The sequence below is a fragment of the Mytilus edulis genome, chromosome 1 (assembly GCF_963676685.1).
Source record: "Mytilus edulis chromosome 1, xbMytEdul2.2, whole genome shotgun sequence".
NCBI lineage: Eukaryota > Metazoa > Mollusca > Bivalvia > Mytilida > Mytilidae > Mytilus > Mytilus edulis.
The window spans coordinates 46,056,466-46,078,872 of NC_092344.1; the positions used below are offsets into that span (position 1 = coordinate 46,056,466).

At 30.9% G+C, this 22,407-nt stretch overlaps 1 protein-coding gene across 25 annotated transcripts in view; it reads left to right on the forward strand.

The window, feature by feature from the left end:
• The window catches only part of LOC139512984 (IQ motif and SEC7 domain-containing protein 1-like), a 95,172-nt gene that overhangs the window by 34,948 nt on the left and 37,817 nt on the right, over window positions 1-22,407 (forward strand). For 4 of the 25 annotated variants that reach the window (XM_071301127.1, XM_071301030.1, XM_071301065.1 and 1 more), the window contains exon 2: window positions 6,074-6,097. The exons of 6 other annotated variants lie outside the window; for them this stretch is intronic. In XM_071301127.1, the coding sequence (XP_071157228.1) occupies window positions 6,074-6,097 (24 nt within the window). Of the gene's footprint in view, window positions 1-2,043; window positions 2,202-4,816; window positions 4,990-6,073; window positions 6,098-7,136; window positions 7,410-10,142; window positions 11,325-12,860; window positions 13,939-14,061; window positions 14,197-16,049; window positions 16,586-16,738; window positions 17,134-17,996; window positions 18,263-21,381; window positions 21,847-22,407 lie in introns of those variants that run through there. 15 more of the 25 variants (XM_071301074.1, XM_071301243.1, XR_011662389.1 and 12 more) reach the window with 13 other exon arrangements.

Below are 22,407 nucleotides of genomic sequence, written 5' to 3' on the forward strand. Positions count from 1 at the left end.
CAATGAAAATAAGTGGGAATATAATTCACATTCAAGCAATATATCATAACATTAGTTTACCATGGTACCAAAAGGCCCTGGGGATAACATTGATGCTTTGTTGAAGTTATTTGTTTTTCTATGTTTAGAATTGATCATTGATTATATATATGGTTTGTTTATAATCTCAATTACACGTGGGTGGTGTGAATTTATTGGATTTTTTCATCCCTTAGAAGTAGCTTATGCTGTAAATGACTATAACAAGCATGTTTGTTACCTTCTTTGAAATAGTGTATCTTACTCAAACATGCTGCCTGAGTTCAGCAAGGAAGCAACAAATAACATTTTACAGAATATTTGTTTTACCTATGACATATGTCCAGGACATCCGTGGACCTCTTGCATTGAAACAAATCAGTATGTTTCCTATCCAGAATCTACCCACACCCTGAGAAAACAGAGCCAAGAAGGGAGATAACTTTATAAGCCTGAATAAAGCCCCAAGTTGTTTAAATAACTCAGCATTTGTGTGTCCCCTGGCGGTAATAAATGTACTTGTTATATACATGTATATTTTTGTATTTAGAAAAAAATAGGAAATAGTAATCTCTATTTAGCACTGGACCATTAAGCTCTTATGGAATTGAATACTTTGTTATGGACTTGCCCATGAATCCTATTCCAATGGATCCTTATAGGATTCCAAGCTATATTCTAACTGCTGTAGAGTCATTTATATTCATTGTCATCAATTGTTTTGTGGAATGATAAAAAAACATAATTTTTGTTGATATATGATGTTTTGGTTTGGCCAAATTCTGATTAATATTTGTTGTTCACCTGTACCCATGATATACACAAAAAATATAATCCAGTAAATGATAATGAATTCACAGTATTTAACAAAGTAACCATGGGTAAAAAACAGTTAGTGTAAATTATCGCTGAGCTGATCTGTATGATACAGAAAAAAAACTATTTTTATGCTTTGTAGTAAAATTGTACATTGCTGAGATTGTATGTTAAAGTACTGTGCTAAATTTCTCACTCTCTGCTACATACAGCTTCTGTAGAAATGGAACAGGAAGAAAACAATGAATACTCAAGAAATTTCATATGATTGATTGATTGATTGATGTTTAATAGATATAAGAAGATGTGGTTTGAGTGCTAATGAGACAACTCTCCATCCAAGTCACAATTTGGAAAAGTAAACTACTTTCAGCAAACTGCACTACATCATGGTGGCCAGTTTATACTGGCGTGGGAAGCTTGGGTAATACTTGAGAGCCACCAACCTTCATCAAAATGGCAATCCTAGTGGGAATGTGGAGTCAAACATACCTTGCAACGTGCAGGATTCAAACACAAAGTTATATTGTTGACAGGCTAGTGTGATCATTGAGATATATATCACAAGGCTACCAAGGCTCTTTTATTAGGAAGAACAAATACATTGAAGAGACCTTCCAGTTATAGCCAAAATATTGTGAACAACCATTTGGTTATTTTTATTTTTCTAGTTTATGGCATGTTATTACATTTTATTGTAACAAATACATGATTTAATTTTAAACCTGTTATGTGAAGCTCGTTGAAAACGTTTAACTCAAATAATCTTGGTCACAATTCTGATCAGCTAAAAGAATAGACGCTCTTCAAGAAGCACAAAAGTTATAATATTCAAAGAATGGAAAATAAATCTTGTTGACTGAACATCTAATAGTATCAATATTATATTGAATTAGCTGGAAGTACTTGCTGATTTAATAGTCATTTTTGACTCAAACTGAAAGGAGATACATTAATGACAATTTTCTAATATTTTGCAGTGATAATTGTTGAGATTTTTAGTTTATTTTGGCTTAGAAGTAAGAAATTCTTCCACACCAGATTAGAGAAGTATGTGATGCATTTATATCATTGCCAATAAAAAGAAAATAATAAATGCACTAAATAAACATTAGGTTAAGAAGAATGTCTTGATGTTTTTGTTATTTATTATAAAGTTGTTTACTTCTTTGATGTCTTTGGGAGTAAGAGTTATTCCCCTTTTGTCACACAGGAATTCAAAACGTGTAAACTGATATGATTTGAATGATAATAGGTTATATTATATATAATACACCTGTCATCATTTTGATTAGAAAATTTGAAAGTTAATTTCAATACAGGAACATGGCTTTTATGATGTGGAGCCCTATTATAGACAATGAAAGGTATGATCAATTATTTTCTATAAAATTTACTTTTGTGGGGACATTTTTTTCTGGAGGGAACTTATAATGTTTAGAAGGGTGAACATAACTGTGAAATGTCAGAGATATAAGTCAGTTGACGTCATAAACAAAATGATGCCAATTGATGAAATACTGAATATTGATTCCAGTGTTACCAATTGTACTTATTTTTGTTGCTGATCCTTCAAATTTTCATAACAGTCTGACAGACATATATGTATCTATCATTCTATCTGTTAAGTCTGGTAACTGGGCAAAGTCTGAAGGTGCTTTTTAGATATTTGTACCTGAATGTTTTAATTAATGTTCAGAAAAGAGACTGAGTTGGAATTCACATTAGCTAAATATATTTTAAGAGGTTCAAAATAGCTCGTTACAGCCTTGTTATGAAATACCTAGTAGTTTCAAGAGAAATATAAATGTTTATGCAAAGAATTTTTGTCCATCCACAAATCTTGATTTTCTAAAGGACCTGTATTGGGGAAAGACCTTGCAAGTATAGGTTGGACTATTGTAGAAAGGATCAAAGATTACTACAAAAATGTTAACCTTGCTTTTCGTTCTCCCTAGATATTGAGGTCTTTTTAAATCATTTAAGTCTTAAAGACAAATAAAAGTACCCGGTACCTTAAATTTCTTGTACATGATAAATTTGGGGATGGGGAGCAATACATTAGTACATTGGACAAGTTACCAATAAAAGTATAAGGTAATAACATGCAGAACAAGAATGTGTCCATAGTACACGGATGCCCCACTCCCACTATCATTTTCTATGTTCAGTGGACCGTGAAATTTGGGTCAAAACTTTAATTTGGAATTAAAATTAGAAAGATCATATCATAGCGAACATGTGTACTAAGTTTCAAGTTGATGTAACTTTAACTTCATCAAAAACTACCTTGACCAAAAACTTTAACCTGAACTTCGCACTATCATTTTCTATGTTCAGTGGACCATGAAATTGGGGTCAAAACTATAATTTGGCATTGAAATTTGAAAGATCATATCATGGGGAACATGTGTACTAAGTTTCAAGTTGATCGGACTTAAACTTCTTCAAAAACTACCTTGACCAAAAACTTTAACCTGAAGCGAACGGACGCACAGACGGACGAACGAATGAACACATGGAGGCACAGACCAGAAAACATAATGCCCCTCTAGTATGGTAGGTGGGGCATACAAAAACATTTGATGGAAAACATTTCGTTCTGGGAAAACCGCATATGAACATAAGTTTTTCGTTCAGAGACAGCAGTTGGAAGAATGTCATTAAAATATACTTTGGACTTTAATCTCTGAAGAGACAGTTACATAATGGTACAGAGTTCTTCTGTAATACAAAATACTTGTTGTCTTAAATTTCATCAATTATTTTCCAGTGCGTTGTATCATATTTATGTTATGAAAGGAACACTCTGTACCAACCCTTTGACTTCAATTTGCATAATTTTTCATAACAAGTTGATGAAATTGTTATTCTTAACTTTGCAGTTGTCTAACCAATAAGAATATTGTTTTCCCTCAGAAACCACTTGAAGTCAAGAGGACTTTTAAGGATGTCATTAAACAAGTATAAAAGGTGACCTAAATACAATCTCTTGAGAGATTTGAGGATTATTTGTGATATAATTTATAAATCCTGTTGTCTTAGCACTTTCAATAGTGTTAGTTTTTCCTTGTATTTGATATATGTATAGTTTGTCAAGTATGTTATGAGTCTGTCTGTCTGTCTTTCTGTGTTTTTCTTTTTATTAAAAGTCATTGATATTTGATTTTTACCAAGTTTTAGATAGCTTTCTATTCAGCATATTATAGCTCTAAACTTCATGTCAAATCTAAATGCATAACTCGTGAAGAATGAAAAGTAGGTCACTGAGTTTCTCAAATAAAATAATTGTTGAGTAGATTAAACTATTCTTGCTATTTTCAAGAGATAAAAAATTAAGCCTGTCCAGTCAGTAGAGGGTATTGACATTAACAAAATTTAACAAAGTCAACACATTTAACTGACATGTAAATGTTACTTATTTTACACTTAAACTGACTTATAAATTCTACAAATTCAAAATGTGTTATAAACTTTGACTTTTAAGTAAGCTTTAATTTTGTTATTTTCAACCTGTGCATTCAGAAAGTTCATTATATAAAAGCAAATTGTGTAGTTTTTATGCAATAATATTTGAATGTTACAATGTTGGAATATCATTGTTATTCATAAATTTAAATTTGATTTTAATCTTTCAAATTATTGTTCGAAATGTACTAGAATTTAGTTCAAAATAAGGTGAATGTGGTCGTTACTTATGGAAATTTTATTATCTTACATAAGTAAAAAACTAGAAACTTGACATCTATGAATTTTTTAAAAAGATTGATTTCTATGTCGTTTTCAATAATTCACGGCATGTCACTCTAAACGCTGTGGAAATTTGATTTTTAATTGAGATGTTTATTTCTTTTATAGCTTGTCAATTGCCGGTGTAGTTCTTTATTTATGGACAATAATAAAATGTACCTAAATAGGGAAAGGCCAACCATCCTTATGAAAATACTGTATTTACTGGACAATAGTCAGAAAATTGAAAATTAAAAGTTAATTGAGAATGAAATTGATGGTTGTGTTTGGGTTTTGTAATGTTATTAGGTGGTTAGGTGTTTGGGGAAAGTAAAGTGATTTATTAGAACACGTAAATTATTACTTTCAAATTGGATATAAGTGGAGCATACTTGAAATGAAATCGCTTGTTAAGAGTTTACTTTGGTAAGACTTTTAATACATGTGTTTTGATGTTAATATATTTTGTTCATTTACAAGATCATTAACTCATTGTCTTTAAATGTTTTTAGTGGGAGTTTATTGCTGAGATGTAAGCAATAGTTTTTGATGGATGAATTTCCAATTAGCAATTGTGGATATTATATAATCAACAACTGAAAGTTTTTCTGGTTGATGTTTATAGACTGACTGTGTTATCTAATATTGAAATCTATACAATTGTTATGGATAAAAAAATCTAATATCATTACTTATCATTCATTTTGCCTAGAATTCAGAATTTGATAGTTATTTTGTAACAGTTTCCTCCTGGATATTTGCAACAGATGCCATATGCCCTGAGGTCTTTTGACTTCAAATGATTTCAGTGATCTTTTTGTACTTGAAAAAATATGATCTAGCACTGGTCTCTGAGCATTTCAGAACACTCTAACTGACTGACAATTTCCATCTAGAGACCCAAATTAATTGGGATTGTTTTTATGTTCCTCATTATTGTAATATATAAAATTAGCGTTTTACAATCTATTTATTGCTTGACAGTCAATTTTATTGACTACTATCTTTTGGGCTTGAAAACAAACTACTACAAAGGGACATAACTCTTGACAACAGTAATGACCTTGGGGTGATTTACAGGTATCAGTTTTTCATTAAGGACAATAAGTATGTATCATCATGGATCCTAAAATTGAAATAAAATTGAACACACTTGATCAAAACTTCATGAGACATACAGAAAGGAACCAAGGATGATTTATAGATATCAGTTTTACAAAGGACAATCAGATTGCCATTGTTACTTCATGTACCGTGAAATGAGAATCTAATTGAATTAGCTACAGTAAAACAACAGGGGTATTGAATTTTCACCGGGCCCTTTATTTTTATGTTTGATCTGTGGCCTGAAACACCTTTCCTAACTTGCAACTGTTACCCAGGACTGGTTACGCCTTCAAGTGATGATTCTTTGCAAACAATGTGGTCAGGTCAATGAGTATGTGGTTGGTTAACTTGTCTAATGATTTTGTTGTTTGATTTTGACCATAGTTTTGACTTATTTTTGTAGCTATGCAAACAGGAGGGGTTTTAGGTGAGTAGGTTTTAAGTGTAAATAATCAGGATTTTATATGTTTTTTCCGATCTTAGTTATTCCCACACTCTTGTTTTTGTATGCAGGACATCAGAATATAGATTTTTTTTTTTCGTCTTTACAATTATTTTACGTTTAGCTTGCATGTTCAGTATAATTATCTCCCCTGACTATAGTTTAATTGTTACTCTTTTCCTCTCATGTTTTCTTTATAATTTGTTTTTTATATGTTATTCTCAGTTTTAATTAGCATTATTTTTTAAGCTGTCTGCAACTTCAATGTAATTAACCGCTGGAGATGGTTTTTTATCGTATAAAGCTCGGTATAAAGATTTGATCCATGGAAAACGAAATGATGTTGTCATAAAAAGCTCCAGCTTTTTTTGAGTTTTGTATCCTTTGCATTTTTGAAACATTTATCATTAATTTACAAAAAAAGTGCTCAAGTAATGAAAAAGTAAAACAAGATTCACCGAAAGCCCCCTTTCTCTTTTCTGTTTGGCTTCATTTCTTTTAAATCCACAGGTACTTTACTAGTTAATCAAAAAAATGAAATTGAAAAAAATAACTTTAAAAGAAGATCAAAAGACAGAATTGTTAGTGTTAATCTTTGTACAAACATTTTTTTCAAACTGTTTAATCTTTAAAGGTACTTGATAAGAATAACAGTATGTATAACTGTATCAGTGATAGAACAATTAACCTGTAAGGTCATATATATATAGGTGTTACCAATTAACACTTATTTATGTTCACTGTAATAAATCCCTTTGATGTAGGTAATTAATTGATCATGCTTGTTGAGATATAAGAATTAGATTTATGGCTTGTGTTGATCAGGGCAGAAATAATCAGGACATGTGTTTAGATTGACACCAAATATCTAAAGATATAAACAAGGGTTTGAATTTCATCCCTGCACATGTTAGAAAATTTGAAGTGCAGGATATTTTTTCATAAAAGGTGTGATATTTGTTCTTCAAGCTGCATGTCTTGTCCAATTAAAAACAGTGACAGATAAAGTTACAGTTTAAAAGCTGTTTGGAAGAGGACATTTTGCATTATTTTGACCAAACGTGAGGTAATGTTATAGTGGACATCTGCCCATCACGAAAAAGGTTGAATAATTTTTGTGAAAAATCAGACTTAAGCCTAAAAACCTTTGATGAAACTGTTAAACAGGATGTTTTTATACAAAACAAGTGAACATTAAGTTGACCAGGATATACTAGTGGCCTGATTACATTGTAGATTAGATAACTTGGACATATTTAGTCTCCCTGATCTATACATTACAGGCTTCTTGTAGATGGTAAGTGTTGTAAAGGGGGGGGGGGATACAAAATTTTAACATGGGAGAAATAGCAATCTTAGAAAAAGAAGTTGCTTGAGAATGATACATACTGTTTATGGTATAGCAAGAAAGTGTGCATATGTTTTTGGTGATGGATTTGCTTGAATAGTTCTTTCTTAAATGTATTTTTTTAACAGTTGCATCATCATCATCATCATCATCTATAGTTGAATCAAAAAGGAATAATTGGAAATGTTTCTTGGACTGGTAACTGTCAAGTGAAATTATAAAATATATATATAGATTCTCATTGCAGGCAATAATGTCATTTGAATGGAATCAATAATTTCTTAATTTCAGTTTTGCTTCATTGAGAAACTGATACTGATGTTACTTAAATGACACGAAAAGTGTTTGCCTCTTTGTTACATGTACGCATCTTTTTTACATGTACAAGGCATCAAAATCACATTTTCAAGTAAAAATGCATTGTTTGCCCATATCTTATGGGAAATGTCCTTAAATATAGGCAGTGTCTGCGCGTACCCGCATGCGGGTACGAATAGTCATATTGCCAGTCTTGGCTGCGCGTACCCACATCCGATTTTCTATTAAAATGCCATCGGATCGGGAATGAAACGTGAAATATATACGGAAATTATCGATAATATAGGGATTTCGTGTAGAACGAGTGAAGAGTATGAAAAATAATATTTTCAAATTGTATTTATTAAATAATGATACATAATAAACATTGCAAAAATTAAATGCACAATGATGGAAAATGAAACTGTACATTCCCTGTAAAAGAAAACATGATAGAAATTAATACTATTATAAAATTTAATTGAAAATTTTAAGAATAAAATTTTAATAATTTAAAAAAATACCCATATGATGTTTTAAAATAATCTTTTAGTAAAATGTAAAACAGAAACTGAAATTTTAAAATATATAAAAATTCTAAAATTTAAGCTTGAGTTTATAAAAATTAAAGAAGCAAGTAATGATATCAATTTAAACCAATTATAAAAGATTCATGTAACTAATTAAGGTTTTGTCCATCTTTAGTTACGCCAAGTTTAATGTGGACTGAAGGACATTCCATTTGGAAAGTACTGAAATTAGACATATCCTTAATATCACGAACGATTTACAATACAAAAACTATAAGTAATCGACATTATAAAAAACCTTAAATGAAACGCGTGGCAAATTCGATTAAAAACTACAATTTAAAACAAATACCTTGTATTAGGCCTTTTTCTTGTCGAATTTGTTTGGAATTGCTTCCCACCATGAATGCAGGAAAAATTTATTCTGTTGTACTTTAAATCTTCTTTAATTTTTGTGCTCCCGGTTCTTCTTTTTTTTCTCTGCGGCTTCTATAAATTCTTATATACAATTGTATTAAATATATATGTGTATATTTATGAAAATTCTGAGTAGTTTTAATCAATTTATTCACTAATTGCAACAAATTCCGTATATATTTCACGTTTCATTCCCGATCCGACGGCATTTTATTATAAAACCAGATGTGGGTACGCGCAGCCTAGAACGGCAATTTGACTATTCGTACCCACATGCGGGTACGCGCAGACACTGCCTTAAATATATGTAGAGCATTAATATACCAAGAGTTGATAAATTTTGTATCTTGGCGATTATGATTTCTATACTTTCTTAATTTGAGAGTCAGTAAAATGATAGTTGCATGCAGGCCACCTACTCTGATGACATTATTGTCCTCAATATGAGTGCAAAAACCTAATTATAATATATATAGTACCAAAAATTTCATATAGATTTCATAAATATATATATAATTGTTATTAAGGCTACATGTAGATGATTTTGGAAGCAGTTTTTGCTAAATAATGTGTCAAATATATTGAATACTCATGAACATTTGAAAAGAAAAGTAGTCAGTTTTGAAGCCTAAATCTTTTCCATTTGAAAGTTTAAGCAAACATTAAAGACTTACTAATCATAGCATTCATTTGAATTGCTTGTTTATTTTTAGGAATTACTTTAATCTTTAAACATCAATAAAAAAATTCACACTTCTGATGTGGTTTTGAAAAAGTACAACTGAAAAGAAATTCATATTCCATAAATAGTATTTATATGAAGAAATCATCAACCAGGTGAGAGGGCCAAGATATTTCCATCGACCTTTCCCAGTATTTATTCAGAAGTACTCGTGAATCATGTTGTTTAAATGTATTTAAGGGCAAGACCCTGGATAATTAATAACTATAGGGTCAGTACCCCGCAAATGATAAACTCCTCATAAAATTATTAATATCAAACAATCAATGCCCTTCCTTGTGTACCTGGTGTGTTGCACAAGGTAAACAATGCTGGCCGATTAATAGGTGATTGACAGTTAGGAGGAAGTTGAATCAGTGGGGGGAGGGGTTCAGGTTAGGTACGTCTGTACTATTATAATTGATTTTGAAATCATAAGGTTTGAACATAATGGTATATAATATCTTTGAGATTCGTTTGAATATGAAAGTATGTAAGCTATATTTATGCCCCTACGGTATCTTTACCTCTCAGAATTTGTGGCCAATTATTTTTAGAACAAATTTGACTATGAGATTAATTGATCGTTGCATTGAAATGAAACTTTTTTTGTGGATATTTTCAAGTATATTGCTACTTTATAGTCAAGAAGCATAATGTGACAAATGCTTTAGGAGGAGAATGGGGGGGGGGGGATTATATGGACTGTATGCTATTATTCAAAGGACCTAAATAAAGTATGCTTATGATTTGATGTCTGACAGCAGCAGGTGCTTTTGCTTTTGCTCTATGAAATGTATAAGTGATTTTTCATCTAGATCAAATATCTGCTTGACAATTAGACAATTAAGTTTACAGAACAGTAAAGTGTCTTGGTGACAATGCTTTAGAACATGGAATCAGCATAGGCTGTGGTTGGTTCATTGGGTGTGGTATGCCTACAGGAAATCTCTTCCTTTCTGAAACAAAACAATTATTCAGTCATTGCATGTTCTTGGTTTCAAGATAGCCATCAAATTTTTCATGCCGTTAATTTTTTTAAAGGGCTGTTTATTTAATGTATGAAAAACTTAACTTCTATAACACAAGTTGACTGTTCGGAAAGTCTTGAAAAGCTATGAATATAATGCCATCGTCTGCTGATTTCTTTTTATAAGGGGAGATAATATTTGTTGGTTTGATGGCATTGACAAGATAATTATTTAAATTATAGGAGTTTAAACCACAATTACCTAAAATTAACATAATGTATTGCTTTTTCACCTGTCTCATTTGAACCGTGAACTTACCAAAATTAATTTGAATTCTACATGCAATCTGCACATTTTGGTTTCCACTAGGAGGAATGTAATACTTGTAGTCCGTATAGACTGTGGGAATACTGGAAATGGAGAAGTAGGTTTGTATTTCTGGTAAACTTAAATTGGCGGAGATATCAGTGAGGGATTATTAAAGTGTTTATTTTTCTAAATTATAAGAGAAGAAAGTTTGGTATTGTACGTTGAATTTTTTTTCAAATTTGCTTAAAATTAATTTGAGCCAAATTTTGTAAAAAAAAAAAAATTGAAAAAGAATTCAGAAAAAAAAATGCATGAAGCAATAACATTTCTTCATAAAAAAAATTGTACTTTTTGACATATAACAGAATTTTTGAATGAAAACGAACTGAACTTTTCCATCAATCAACTGTTTTTCTAAACTTCTGCTCAATCATGACCTTCAGAAAAGAAAACTGAGATTGTTAACAATTGGATGAGAAATGCAGTGATCCTGCAATTATTTTGTACTGATTGTATATCTATATATACCTGCTCCAGGTGGATATCTTGTGAGATCTATATAGTCGTTCTGTAGGTACTGACGGCAAGGCCATGGGAGCTTTAATTCACTTCATTAAGGGTAAGCATTTCTTCTTGTTCCTTTGGTGTCTGTGATGATGCTTCTTAAGAAACGTTGATTGTTTAATAATGGAAAAAGAAAATTTAATTTAGTTTTGAGATTCAACAGATATACCAGCTGAGAAACAATTTAATATAATAAAAATTGCTGATTATAGGAATTAGGTGTTAGATATATGAGATTTTAGCCAAAAATTACGAAATTTCATTCATTTGCTTCTTATTTTTAAGACTGTCTGTTGAATTGTTTGTTAATGAATTGCAGGGGAGGGTTGTTAGATCAAAAAGAAAATTATGTAATGAAATTTAATTCAGCAAGTTTGAATAAAACCCATTTGTAGAGATTGTCATCTTAATATTTTACATTATCCCACTGTGGGTAACATCAAATTATTTATTTATGAAAAAAGGGACATCTTAATAACACTTTAGACATCCTAATTGTATTTAATATTTGAAATAAATGCATGAAATTGATAATAAAAAAACCCAGAACAAACCTTATGACAATAATTTTGTATTAGGTTGTCTATATTTTCTATGATTGTCATGTTATTAACGAAGCATATGGTGGTTCTATTTCGTTTAATCCCAAGAGAGGTCGACCCTGTATTAGTTCTTGATCACAGAAAATTATCAAAGAATCTCTCTTTTTTTTGCAATTGTTCCATATGATGCATCCATTATGATAAATAATTGTTAGTTTGTGAGATTATTAATCGATGATATTTATCCTAATTTGGATGAGGTCACTGAAAAACTCTTCGAGGGGAAATATGAAAGAGATATTCAGTTCATGAAATCGTCAGTATATTGATTTCGGAATAGGTTATGGGCATGATAGATTGTAGTCATGCATATTTAAAGAGCTTTTTTGTTAAAATACATTTTCGATACCTAAAAGTTAATGAAATAAACATTTATACAAATTGGAATGAAAAAAACTGCAAATAGTATTCAGACACACTTTTACATGGATTGCTATGAATGCAAGTTGCTGACTGAATTATCTTCATGTAAATTTATATATGATGAAGCTTGAAATAAATTACATATTACGGGGTATATAAAATACGTTTTACACCGTACGACAGCAGGAATCGCATATCTCAAGTTTATATTAAGTTAGCAGAAAATTGCACTGCTTAGGTCTTCCTGTTTTTGACATAGCATTCTCTTGTAGTATTAGAGTTGTACTGATCTCTGATACATGTCTTGTTGTATGGCAAAACAAAATTACTGCAGTAGGTACATCACTTTCTTTTATCTGTAATGAGAGCTCTTCTGATCGTGATGTTAATGTTGGCATAGAAGTAGATGAGTACTGTTAGTAAAAAAAAGATGAGGCATAATAGACAACTTGAATGAAGAGTTATGAGACCGTTATGATCATAACAAAAAAAATTGGCAGCTGTGACATTGTTGATGATGAGAGATGATGCTTAAATGAATAAAAGATAGTAACTCAGTAGTATAAAATAGCGCTTGTATATGTTTTAAGGGCAAATCTGATGAAATTTTATTTTATTTATCGTAGATGAAAAAAAAGTACAGCTCTATTAATTATTCATCAAGTTTTGGCAAAATATCCGTTGGACTCCTTTGATATCACTTGATACAGCTTTTCAAGCTTTAATTTTATTACGCACAGAATGTACATTATAAAATCGTTCATTACAAGATTTAATATTATCTCTGTGGTAATCAACAGAGAATGAATAAATTCATGATTATGGAATAAGCGAACAAAGTCTGTAATTGTATTACTTTTATTTAATGTCCATTAAGTATTTAGAAAATAATTGATAGATAGAGTGTTATCGTTAATTACATTGGCATGGTGTATTGATTTCGTTATGTAAGGCATTTTGTAAAATTACTGCTGGAAAAAAGGACCGATCACACTGTTTGATACGTCGTATGTTATTCTAGTGTTCTATAGCAATGTACAATCAAAACCACTTAGTTTAACTGAATAGTAGAAGTCAGAAAGTACAACGATTGGCTTGCTGTTTCTCCTGAGGAATTCTGTTTGTGAAAAAAAACGGATTTTACATCGTTGGTATCGGTATTGATTATTGGAGAAAAATAATAGTGATGATAGATTTTTATAGAGCTTCTGTACTGTTTGAATGTCTGTACAGTAAAAACATGGGACAGAGTGCTTGTTGAAGGAATTGATTGTTTCAATTGAAAATTTGCATAAATACATGGATAGGACGACAAACATTTAGACATTATCAATCTTTGTTCTATTTGCCAATGCATGTTTGTTTGCGTTGCTGTTGGTTTTTCTTAATTGTCTGTTACGAAATGTTAGACGTTTGAACGTAAAATCTCATCAGCTAAATTGTGATTGATATCTGTGTCAGAAAATGAAAATTCAATGGAGAATTTCACATAGATTTAGCCAATTGAATACATATATACTTATCGAGTTGTAACAGTTAACATTGTGTCCTTGTATACTTGAATTTTGTCGTAAATGAGGGAAGTGAGTCACATGCGGCAATCCAAACATGAAGTAAAATTAATGAAGATTCATCTTGTGTTAAGTATTAGCGTCATACAATGGACCCAACTCGTTTACTTAGACAGAGATGTGCCACCAAAAGGTATGTGACATGTTGTTAATTCTTGGAAAATGCTTCTAGCTAGATCTTATTCTATTAGGCTTTTTTCTATTCTTCGAATAACATTACGTGACATTTTTCATAATTAGTGTACGATGGGGGTGTGTATAATTTAAGGTGATTTCCATGTTAGGTACAACATGATTTGTCAATCATACGCATTATTGCGATGGTTCAGATAATTTATTATGTTTTCATTTTACACTGAGAAACACATGCATTTGAAGGGAATAGAATTTTGTAAGTCTTATAAATATTATTTTTTTTCACTTTGAATTTAAAGTTGGTGTGGACACCCTTTTTGGGATGTAGGTTCTGCTTTTAAAATTATAGAGGTACATGTATCTCAAATTCAGACAATATCAGATAGACATTGCAGATTCTAATTGTACGATTATTAAGTGCATCCAGACTCATTGAACCCTGTGTGAACTCGAAACTTTATAAACAGGACAAATATCAAGGTTTTTATACAGTTATCAAACTTGAGTGAGCTAAACAGCTTTCTTCCGTATTTATAAAATTATTTTTTAAGTTGTTGCATTGCTCACTGGCTTGTTGACTTAGAAACCACAAGCCTGTGACACACAAAACTCCTTTCAATTTTCTTAAAATTCTCAGCACTTATAATTGAAAGGGTTCTTTTAAGACCGATTTATTTTATCAATTGTCACTCTCTCAGCTCAATTTGAATTTGAATAAAACCACAATTTCGATTTCTGCAGGATTTTGAATGATGTTGATGCTATTTGGAAGCATTTGTCCCAAACACACAGAAATATGTAGAGGTTAAAAACATGTAAATGTTTCATGATCGACAGTTGTGAAAATCTTGTACGTGCAGCATGACTATCTTGTGACTTGTTACCTAAGTATGAATGAGGTTAGCCTGAACATCATTTGCGTTTTCTTACCGCTTGCCCTTTTGCATTATAGATATATTTATTTGTTTTATGATGTATTTACATTTGTAATTTGATGGATTTGTCTTAAAAAACCATATCAAAACATATTTACAATTATAATATAGGAAGTATATTATTACCTGTCATTGACTTTGAAGGTGACTTTCGTATATTTCTAATAAATCTACGAAATAATTCATACTTCAACTGTCAAGAATCTAGAACCAGAACATTTCATGCAAGGAATAATTTATTATGACCTTGTGCAAAAAATAGGAGGTTACTCTGGGTTGATAATAAAGGCAGGATCAAAAAGCAAAATAGCAGCAATTATCATAAAACGGTGGAAAAAAATGTGTAATACAAGTATTTAACCACCAATCTCAGTAGGGAAAAGGAGGGGGTATGAACATGATATCATATCTGTAAGAATTATGTAGCAATCTCCAAATACTGGAAAACAAATTGCAACCTTTTTGCCTTTTTATTCATATATGAGTTAAGCTCTTTACAGTTAAAATAAAAATTATTCAGTAGGTTGGACATCTGTTATTCAGACTTCTTGGTGACATTTTTTTTTGCTAGATTTATTTTGGTATGAATACTGGCAGTTTTATGGCTTGTAAAGGTACAAAATCATAGCCAGGTGATTTATATTTTAAATATTGACCTGTTTTGTAAACACGTTAATCTGCAAAATCAATCAAAAGAAGCATGTCCCCAGGTATATTTGGCATGTATTCTGGTCCTTTGATCCATCAATCACACCCTGGAGTCATGAAGAAAACTGGTACCAGTCCATTTTACAACCACCAATTAGCTCTAATCTAACATTTAACTATTAAAAAGATTAGGGTATATTGTGTTTGGGTTTGGCAGGGGGTGGTACATGGTGTCTCAGTGGAGCCGATATTTACATGTGTTAGGTATGGAACAGTAACTTATACTGGACAGGAGTGAGCTTGGAGAAATATTAGTTCTCAACAAGCCTAAGAGTTTGATAGATCTTGTTTTGCTGTGTATTTGTTAATGATCCTATTGTTTCTAGATATGTGCTGAGAAAATTTACTAGAACACCCTTATAATCTCAATCTGTGGATTTCGTAAGGATTAAAAAAGAAATTCTTGTTTGCATATGTTACAAGACCGAGGATAAATACAGTCAAATACAGTTTGGTCTTTTTGCAGTGAAGCCAGGATCTTTTAAATTTACTAAAAACAGGCAAAATTTTGAAGGATATATATTCTATTTCCTTTTGTGTCCATTCATCAAGGATTATATCTGACTGTAGTTTTAGATAAATAACCTTTAAAGGTTGGTGTGACTGGACTCTAACACTTGACTAGACACTTGTAAACAACAGTAGGGTGCTGGCATCACAGACAGTAGACTGTACGATTAATTTACCACAGGAATACAGGACAAATCTAATCCTAAGTATATTTACCATTGGGGAATAGGGACAAATCTAATCCTCTTGGCTCTCATTGTAGTTGGATAATTGACTTAATGCAGTTTGCTTCAAATCTGATTTACTGGTATTTTATGGGTGAAGAATTCTATGGTTAAACTTGGAATTTAAAGTAGATTGGATTTAATCGGACAAATAGAAACAGTGAAACATTTTGTCAGACCATACCACCTGATATTATTTTACATACATGGGAATATATGTCATTGATTAATTATTTATTTGGGATTTGACACATTGAAATAATATAAGGTAAGATACCCTGTTTTTGGGGTTGAAAATAGTGTAGTTTGAGTTAAGATTTCCCCTGCACCATTTTAGTAAAATTTTGTTAAATTCTAAATACTTCATATGTTGATTTAATTTTTACTGTGTTAAAATGCACACTTATGGTTGAACCTTTACATTGAAAAAAACCTAACTTATGTACTTTATACTTTAAGATATACATGTACACGTTAAGTAGATGTGACTGCTCATGTTTAATTATTTTGGTGATGTACGCTTGTGAAAACGGTGATGAGGAAAACATGTTTTGAAACCTTTAAAGGTTAAAAGATGTCATCCTCATTCAGGTGACTGATCAGGTGTTTCCGATAATTACCCTCTGCATGCATTGTCATGAACAACAAGGAACTTAAGGTTTGAAGTCTGTGTATTGCTGAGACAGGACTGAGTTATTTTGTTGTCATATGAGTTGAAAAAGTTTTTGACATCTTTGACATTTCCAGATAATAATAGGGGGATTTTAATGATACAGATTAAATGGAGTTATACAATGAGATAGTTAACTTCATCAGGTAAGCTAAATACATGCTAGTTAGATGTTACATATGATAAAGGATAAAGTTGAGGATTAAAAAAGTTTGATTTTCATGGTGATAAAGTTGAGGATTATTTTTTTTCATGGTGGTCTTAATATAAGTAAATGGATTGTACAAAAGTGAGTTGATTTAAAACGAAGACATTTTTTCAATACATAATTGTCCATACAAGATCCTTTGGGATAAAAATGTATTATTTTATAGATCTAACTGACAAGGTTCTGCATTTGTGTATTGGTGCACAATGCAGCTACAAATTTGTATCTCACCGATAATACTAAACTGTCAACGGGTGACTGGTCAAGAAGATTATTGTCCCTGATAAAGTTTTATATTGGGAGGTCTATATATTGTGACACTTTATGACAAGATTTGGGAAGACATTTTCGGCCTCATTAAAGTTGAATAAAATATTTAACATTTTTGATTTGTCATATAAGATACTCAGATGAGTGACATATTTGACACTGATCGTGTGACTTTGAATGACAGTTAAATCGTCAATGTTATGAGGTCAAGTTGGACAGAAAAAACATCAGCTGGAATTAACAAAAAATAAACTCTATATAGATTAAAGATTGTTTAAATGTAATGCGACGTTATTTCAGGTCATGCTGGACAGAAAAAAAACGTAAGCTGGATTTAACAAAAAATGAACTCGATAGTTTTAAATATTGTTTAAATGTAATGGGACGTAATCTCAGGTCGCTGGACGTGGATACACTTACATGAATTGGTGAAGATTATATAAAATCCACAACATAAATAAAAAATCTTGTCAAGTGTCATTTACACCTGTGTGACATATGAACATATATATTTTGACTTGATTAAGACATGAAACATGCAATAGGTTGATCAGGGACCACAAACAAAAATACTTTTCATATACTTCAAAAAATAAAAATCTAGGCTAAGGAGGATTTAAAAAAAAGTTTTTGTCAGTTAAGTGTTGATTCAAGGGATATAATTAAGCTGAGTTTGCACAAAATGGATACAGAGAGTTTGGATTTGATAAAATAAACTATTGTTCATAATTGCAAGGTTAATTGTTGAGAATTTATTTAGAGAAATGTTGGATTTCATGTTGAGATATTTTATTCAGGTATGTTAATTATGTATTTGTATAGATATCTTTTAAATGCTAAAAAAAAATTCCTAAGAGATTGAAACAAACGATTCTTTATCATGGGTGCAACTGCTTATAAGGAAGGAAAAAGTAGATATCGATCAATGTTTTTTCGTGATTTGTCAGCTTAAATGGATTGAAGTTAAATTGAAGTCAGAAAGTCAGTTAAAAAAGAATTCTTTTGTCGTGATTCAAATGTTTGATAACTCAGTTGGTGAAAGATAGACATTTTAAGAACAAGTCCTTTATTATTATTTTTTAAGATGTGATATGATTGCCATTTAGGGAATCATCCTTCAGAGTCTAAAGATGTGCACATGTAAGCAACTATAGGTCATGTTTTAGCCTTTGACAATGAGCAATAGCAGTTAAAATGTGAGCCATCATTTGTTTTTCCTTTCTACTTGACTCATTCAGCCTCTTGTTGCATGGCAGGAAATAAATTAAGGAGTAGTTAATTATATTTTGAAATCAATTTATTAGCACCCATCATTTTATTTAGAATTTATTAGCAGATGTTCCATAATAGTATTAGCACCTTTGGAGATTTAATATTGAATATAGTTGCCATGGAAACTAATATAAATTCCATTGATAATTATGATGAATTTATCATCATTTCTACCACAATATGGTGGTTTGATTGATTTCAGTTCATTCATTATATCTCTTGTAACAATACATAAAGCATACAGATCAATTCTGCATCAGGAAGCCATTTGTCTTTGGCATCGGTCTCTGGGATAGAAAACAAAGGAGGCAGGACACTTACTAGCTGTTTATCTGTAAAATTCTGTAATTTGTAAAATCATATTATTGAAATGCAATATTTTTTATTGGACATAGCAAAAATTTCTGTACAATATATTACTGCAGAAAAAGTTTTACTCAAAAGAATATATTTAATTTTGTAAATATATGGTCATGATGGTTGTATTCATTTAAATCTCCACTTCCACCTCACTTCCAAAGAGTCTATTTTTAGATAGGTCATTTGTCTGTCCAAATGTGTAACGTTTTAAAGGCTTGTGCCACCTTTATGAAATGAAATAATGTACAAAAATAAATATTTCTGGAAATAGAGAATCTGCAAAGGGGAGATTACTCTTTCCTTTACTTTAACCTTGAAAACAACATATTTGATTTCGACACATTAAATGATTGATGATAAGTTACAAGTAATTAATATCATCTACAGCAGTTGTCAAATATAATATTTCCTATATTTTATTTGTTTTGGATAAAACATTACTGCAATGTTCAGCTGTTGCTGAGTGTTTTAATTACAATAATGATTATTTTCCATGACAAATGTTATTGGTGGTAATATCTATCATATTCCACTATGATATTTGTGATATAATAAAGGTAACAAGCTTTCTGTCTCCACTTTATAGTTCAATCAGACCTATATGTCTCAGAATTCATGTTTTCTGGCCGATACCACATGTTATTTAGTATTTCCTTGGTTTTTGTGGTTGTTTCAGTTCATTTATGTTAAATGTTTGATAATTGAATATGCCACCTGAAATTAAATGATAAAACCATAGAACATAGATTCTATAACATTTTTCTTCATGATTTTTTCTTTTCTTTTGTAAGTCATATAAGATGTTTAGCTCATTTTGTGAAAAACTAATCGTGTCCATAGTCCATCCTGTTTTCTGGGTGTGGGTGTTTTATTAATTCTTGTGAAAAACACAATAGAAATTCAAAATTATAATTATAGGCTTTTTTGAACTGTCAAAATTTTATTCTCAAGAGGGGAAGGGTGATTTGAATAAGAAATATGAACATTTGATATAAATAATTCAAAATTATGACTATAATTACCGACTTTATATTAAATGTATAGTTAAAAGGTTCTGTGTGGTAGGTTGAAGTAGGTAAGATTTTATGTTTGAACTACAGGTGCAAAAACTTTAACCTTGTCAAGCACATTAAGAAGAACTATTTACAATTTCACACCTGTGAATGTTTACCTCTATAAAAAAACTTAAATATTATGGTAGCCCAGTGGTATACCTGTTCTTTAGTGATACTCCAGACATGGTGAATATGATGTGGATTACAGAGAGCGTTTGTATTTAGCAGGAGAAAAAAATTCTTATGTGTGTATGTTTGGACTTGCCTTGGATTCAGATAGCAAAATACAAGAGGTGTTAATGATTGCCATTGAGAAGCTATTCAGCAATGGCCTTCAACTTAAGAACATGTTGATAGTGCATTCACTTGTAAAAAACATGGGGAGTTTTGTTAGCAAAGTTTGAAGTCGGTGAATGACCAGTGAGGTTCCCCATTGTCCAGACTACAAACAGGTCCAGCAGGCCTGGACAGCAGATTTTAATGTGTGTTACTGAATACCTAATATAGCTTAAACTTTAAATAATAATAATTAATTTCTAAAATAAAAATGAAAAATGAGGAGTGAATTGTTGTACTTTTGGGGGAAAAGACACACTTTGTGTGCAGGTATCAGATTTTTTTTAAAGGCTTGAATCTCAAGTATTGCTCACTTATTAAGGTGGGATAACAGTGATTTTGGTGATATAATTTATGGGATATTTAATCCCTTCTGACTTTATTTACAGAGTATTAATGTGTTTATTTGTCTTTCACCTATTCCTAATTAATATTGGGTCACCAGGTGTACATAGGTTTGTTGTTGAAGATTCACGGTCCTTCGGTTCACAAACATGTTACTGTGTATCAGATGGTTGAGAAACTTTGGAGTATTGCCATCCAAGGTTTTGTAGAGATTTATATGGGGATTTATTTTAAACAAGTAAGTGAAAAGAGTCTTGCACCATTAAAATTCAAATTTACACCATTATATTTTAACTGGAGTATTATGCTTCATATTTAAGTCCTTGCATTTGAATGGGATCAGGAGTGCTAATAGGTCTTGATATACATTGTATGTTGCAGCTGCAGTTGTTCTTGTTAGCTCTAGTCTCGCTATGAAAGTCTAGTTAAAATATGATGGTCCATTGTTTACATGAATAAATTGCGGTTTAACTGAATAAATTGAAATCAATTATTTATGTTAATTTTAACAGTAATTGTGGCGCCTGACTGTCAGGTCTTTGTTGTAGAATGAGGATGTTTTGTCAAGCGTGACAGGGAACCATGCTCCTGATCTCGTGCCTTGCATATTACAGTTTTAATATACAAGGGACAATATTTTCATATTTTCATTTCAAAGAGGCTTCAATTGAAATCTTAGAAGTAAACTAAAAAGGGGATGAAGGATAAAGTTTGATTAATAAAGATGTAAAGAGATTATTGATTAATCTTCAGTGATTACAAAGGATTCTGTGACACAAGATGCTGTAGAATTAAGTGACACATGTTCTGATGGTCACGTTTGGCTTCAGTTTGATGTTGTTCAGTGTAATGTAAATGTGTAGTGGATTAGCATGATGCAAGTTTGGATATATAGCTTAAAAAATAATGAATTATTACTAAAAGATTCTAATATAAAAAGTTTGAAGTTGGTCAACTCACTGGACAGACTTAAATAAGGGGGAATTTGTATGGACATTATACGTTAAATTTGGGTAAGAATTTAGCTTGATAGTTTCTGTACAATGGAAATGAGAATGTTTACAAGTCGACCTTTGGGATTTGTCAAAAAAAAGTGTTAAAAAAAATCTAAAATTTATCTGTTCACTCAGCTGTTCATAGTATTCATTATAGATATTTGATTGTGGGGAAAATGATAAATTGGATATTTATCAGAAATTTATTTTTTAGGAACTATTATTATTTATTTTTGTGGTCAGATGTGAAATGACAATGATTAATGAGAATATTTATCAAATCTTTAGTTTTTACATACAGTTTTAGTCTCTTTTTGCAATTAATGAGACATTTTTATGAATCATATAATATATAAATATTTTTTTTTATAAATAACAGTTTTATGCTGAATTGTCATTTTCTTCCATATTTTTATTAACCAAGCATTTGTGCATTTGCATAATTGCGCAATTATTAATGGTAAATTTACCTTGCAGTAAAATGTTGACAATAATCTGCCTTTTATAGAGAGTTATTTACAGTCCCTTTAGATTATAAATTATAGATATGAATAAGCTCATTATTATTTTATCAGTAAT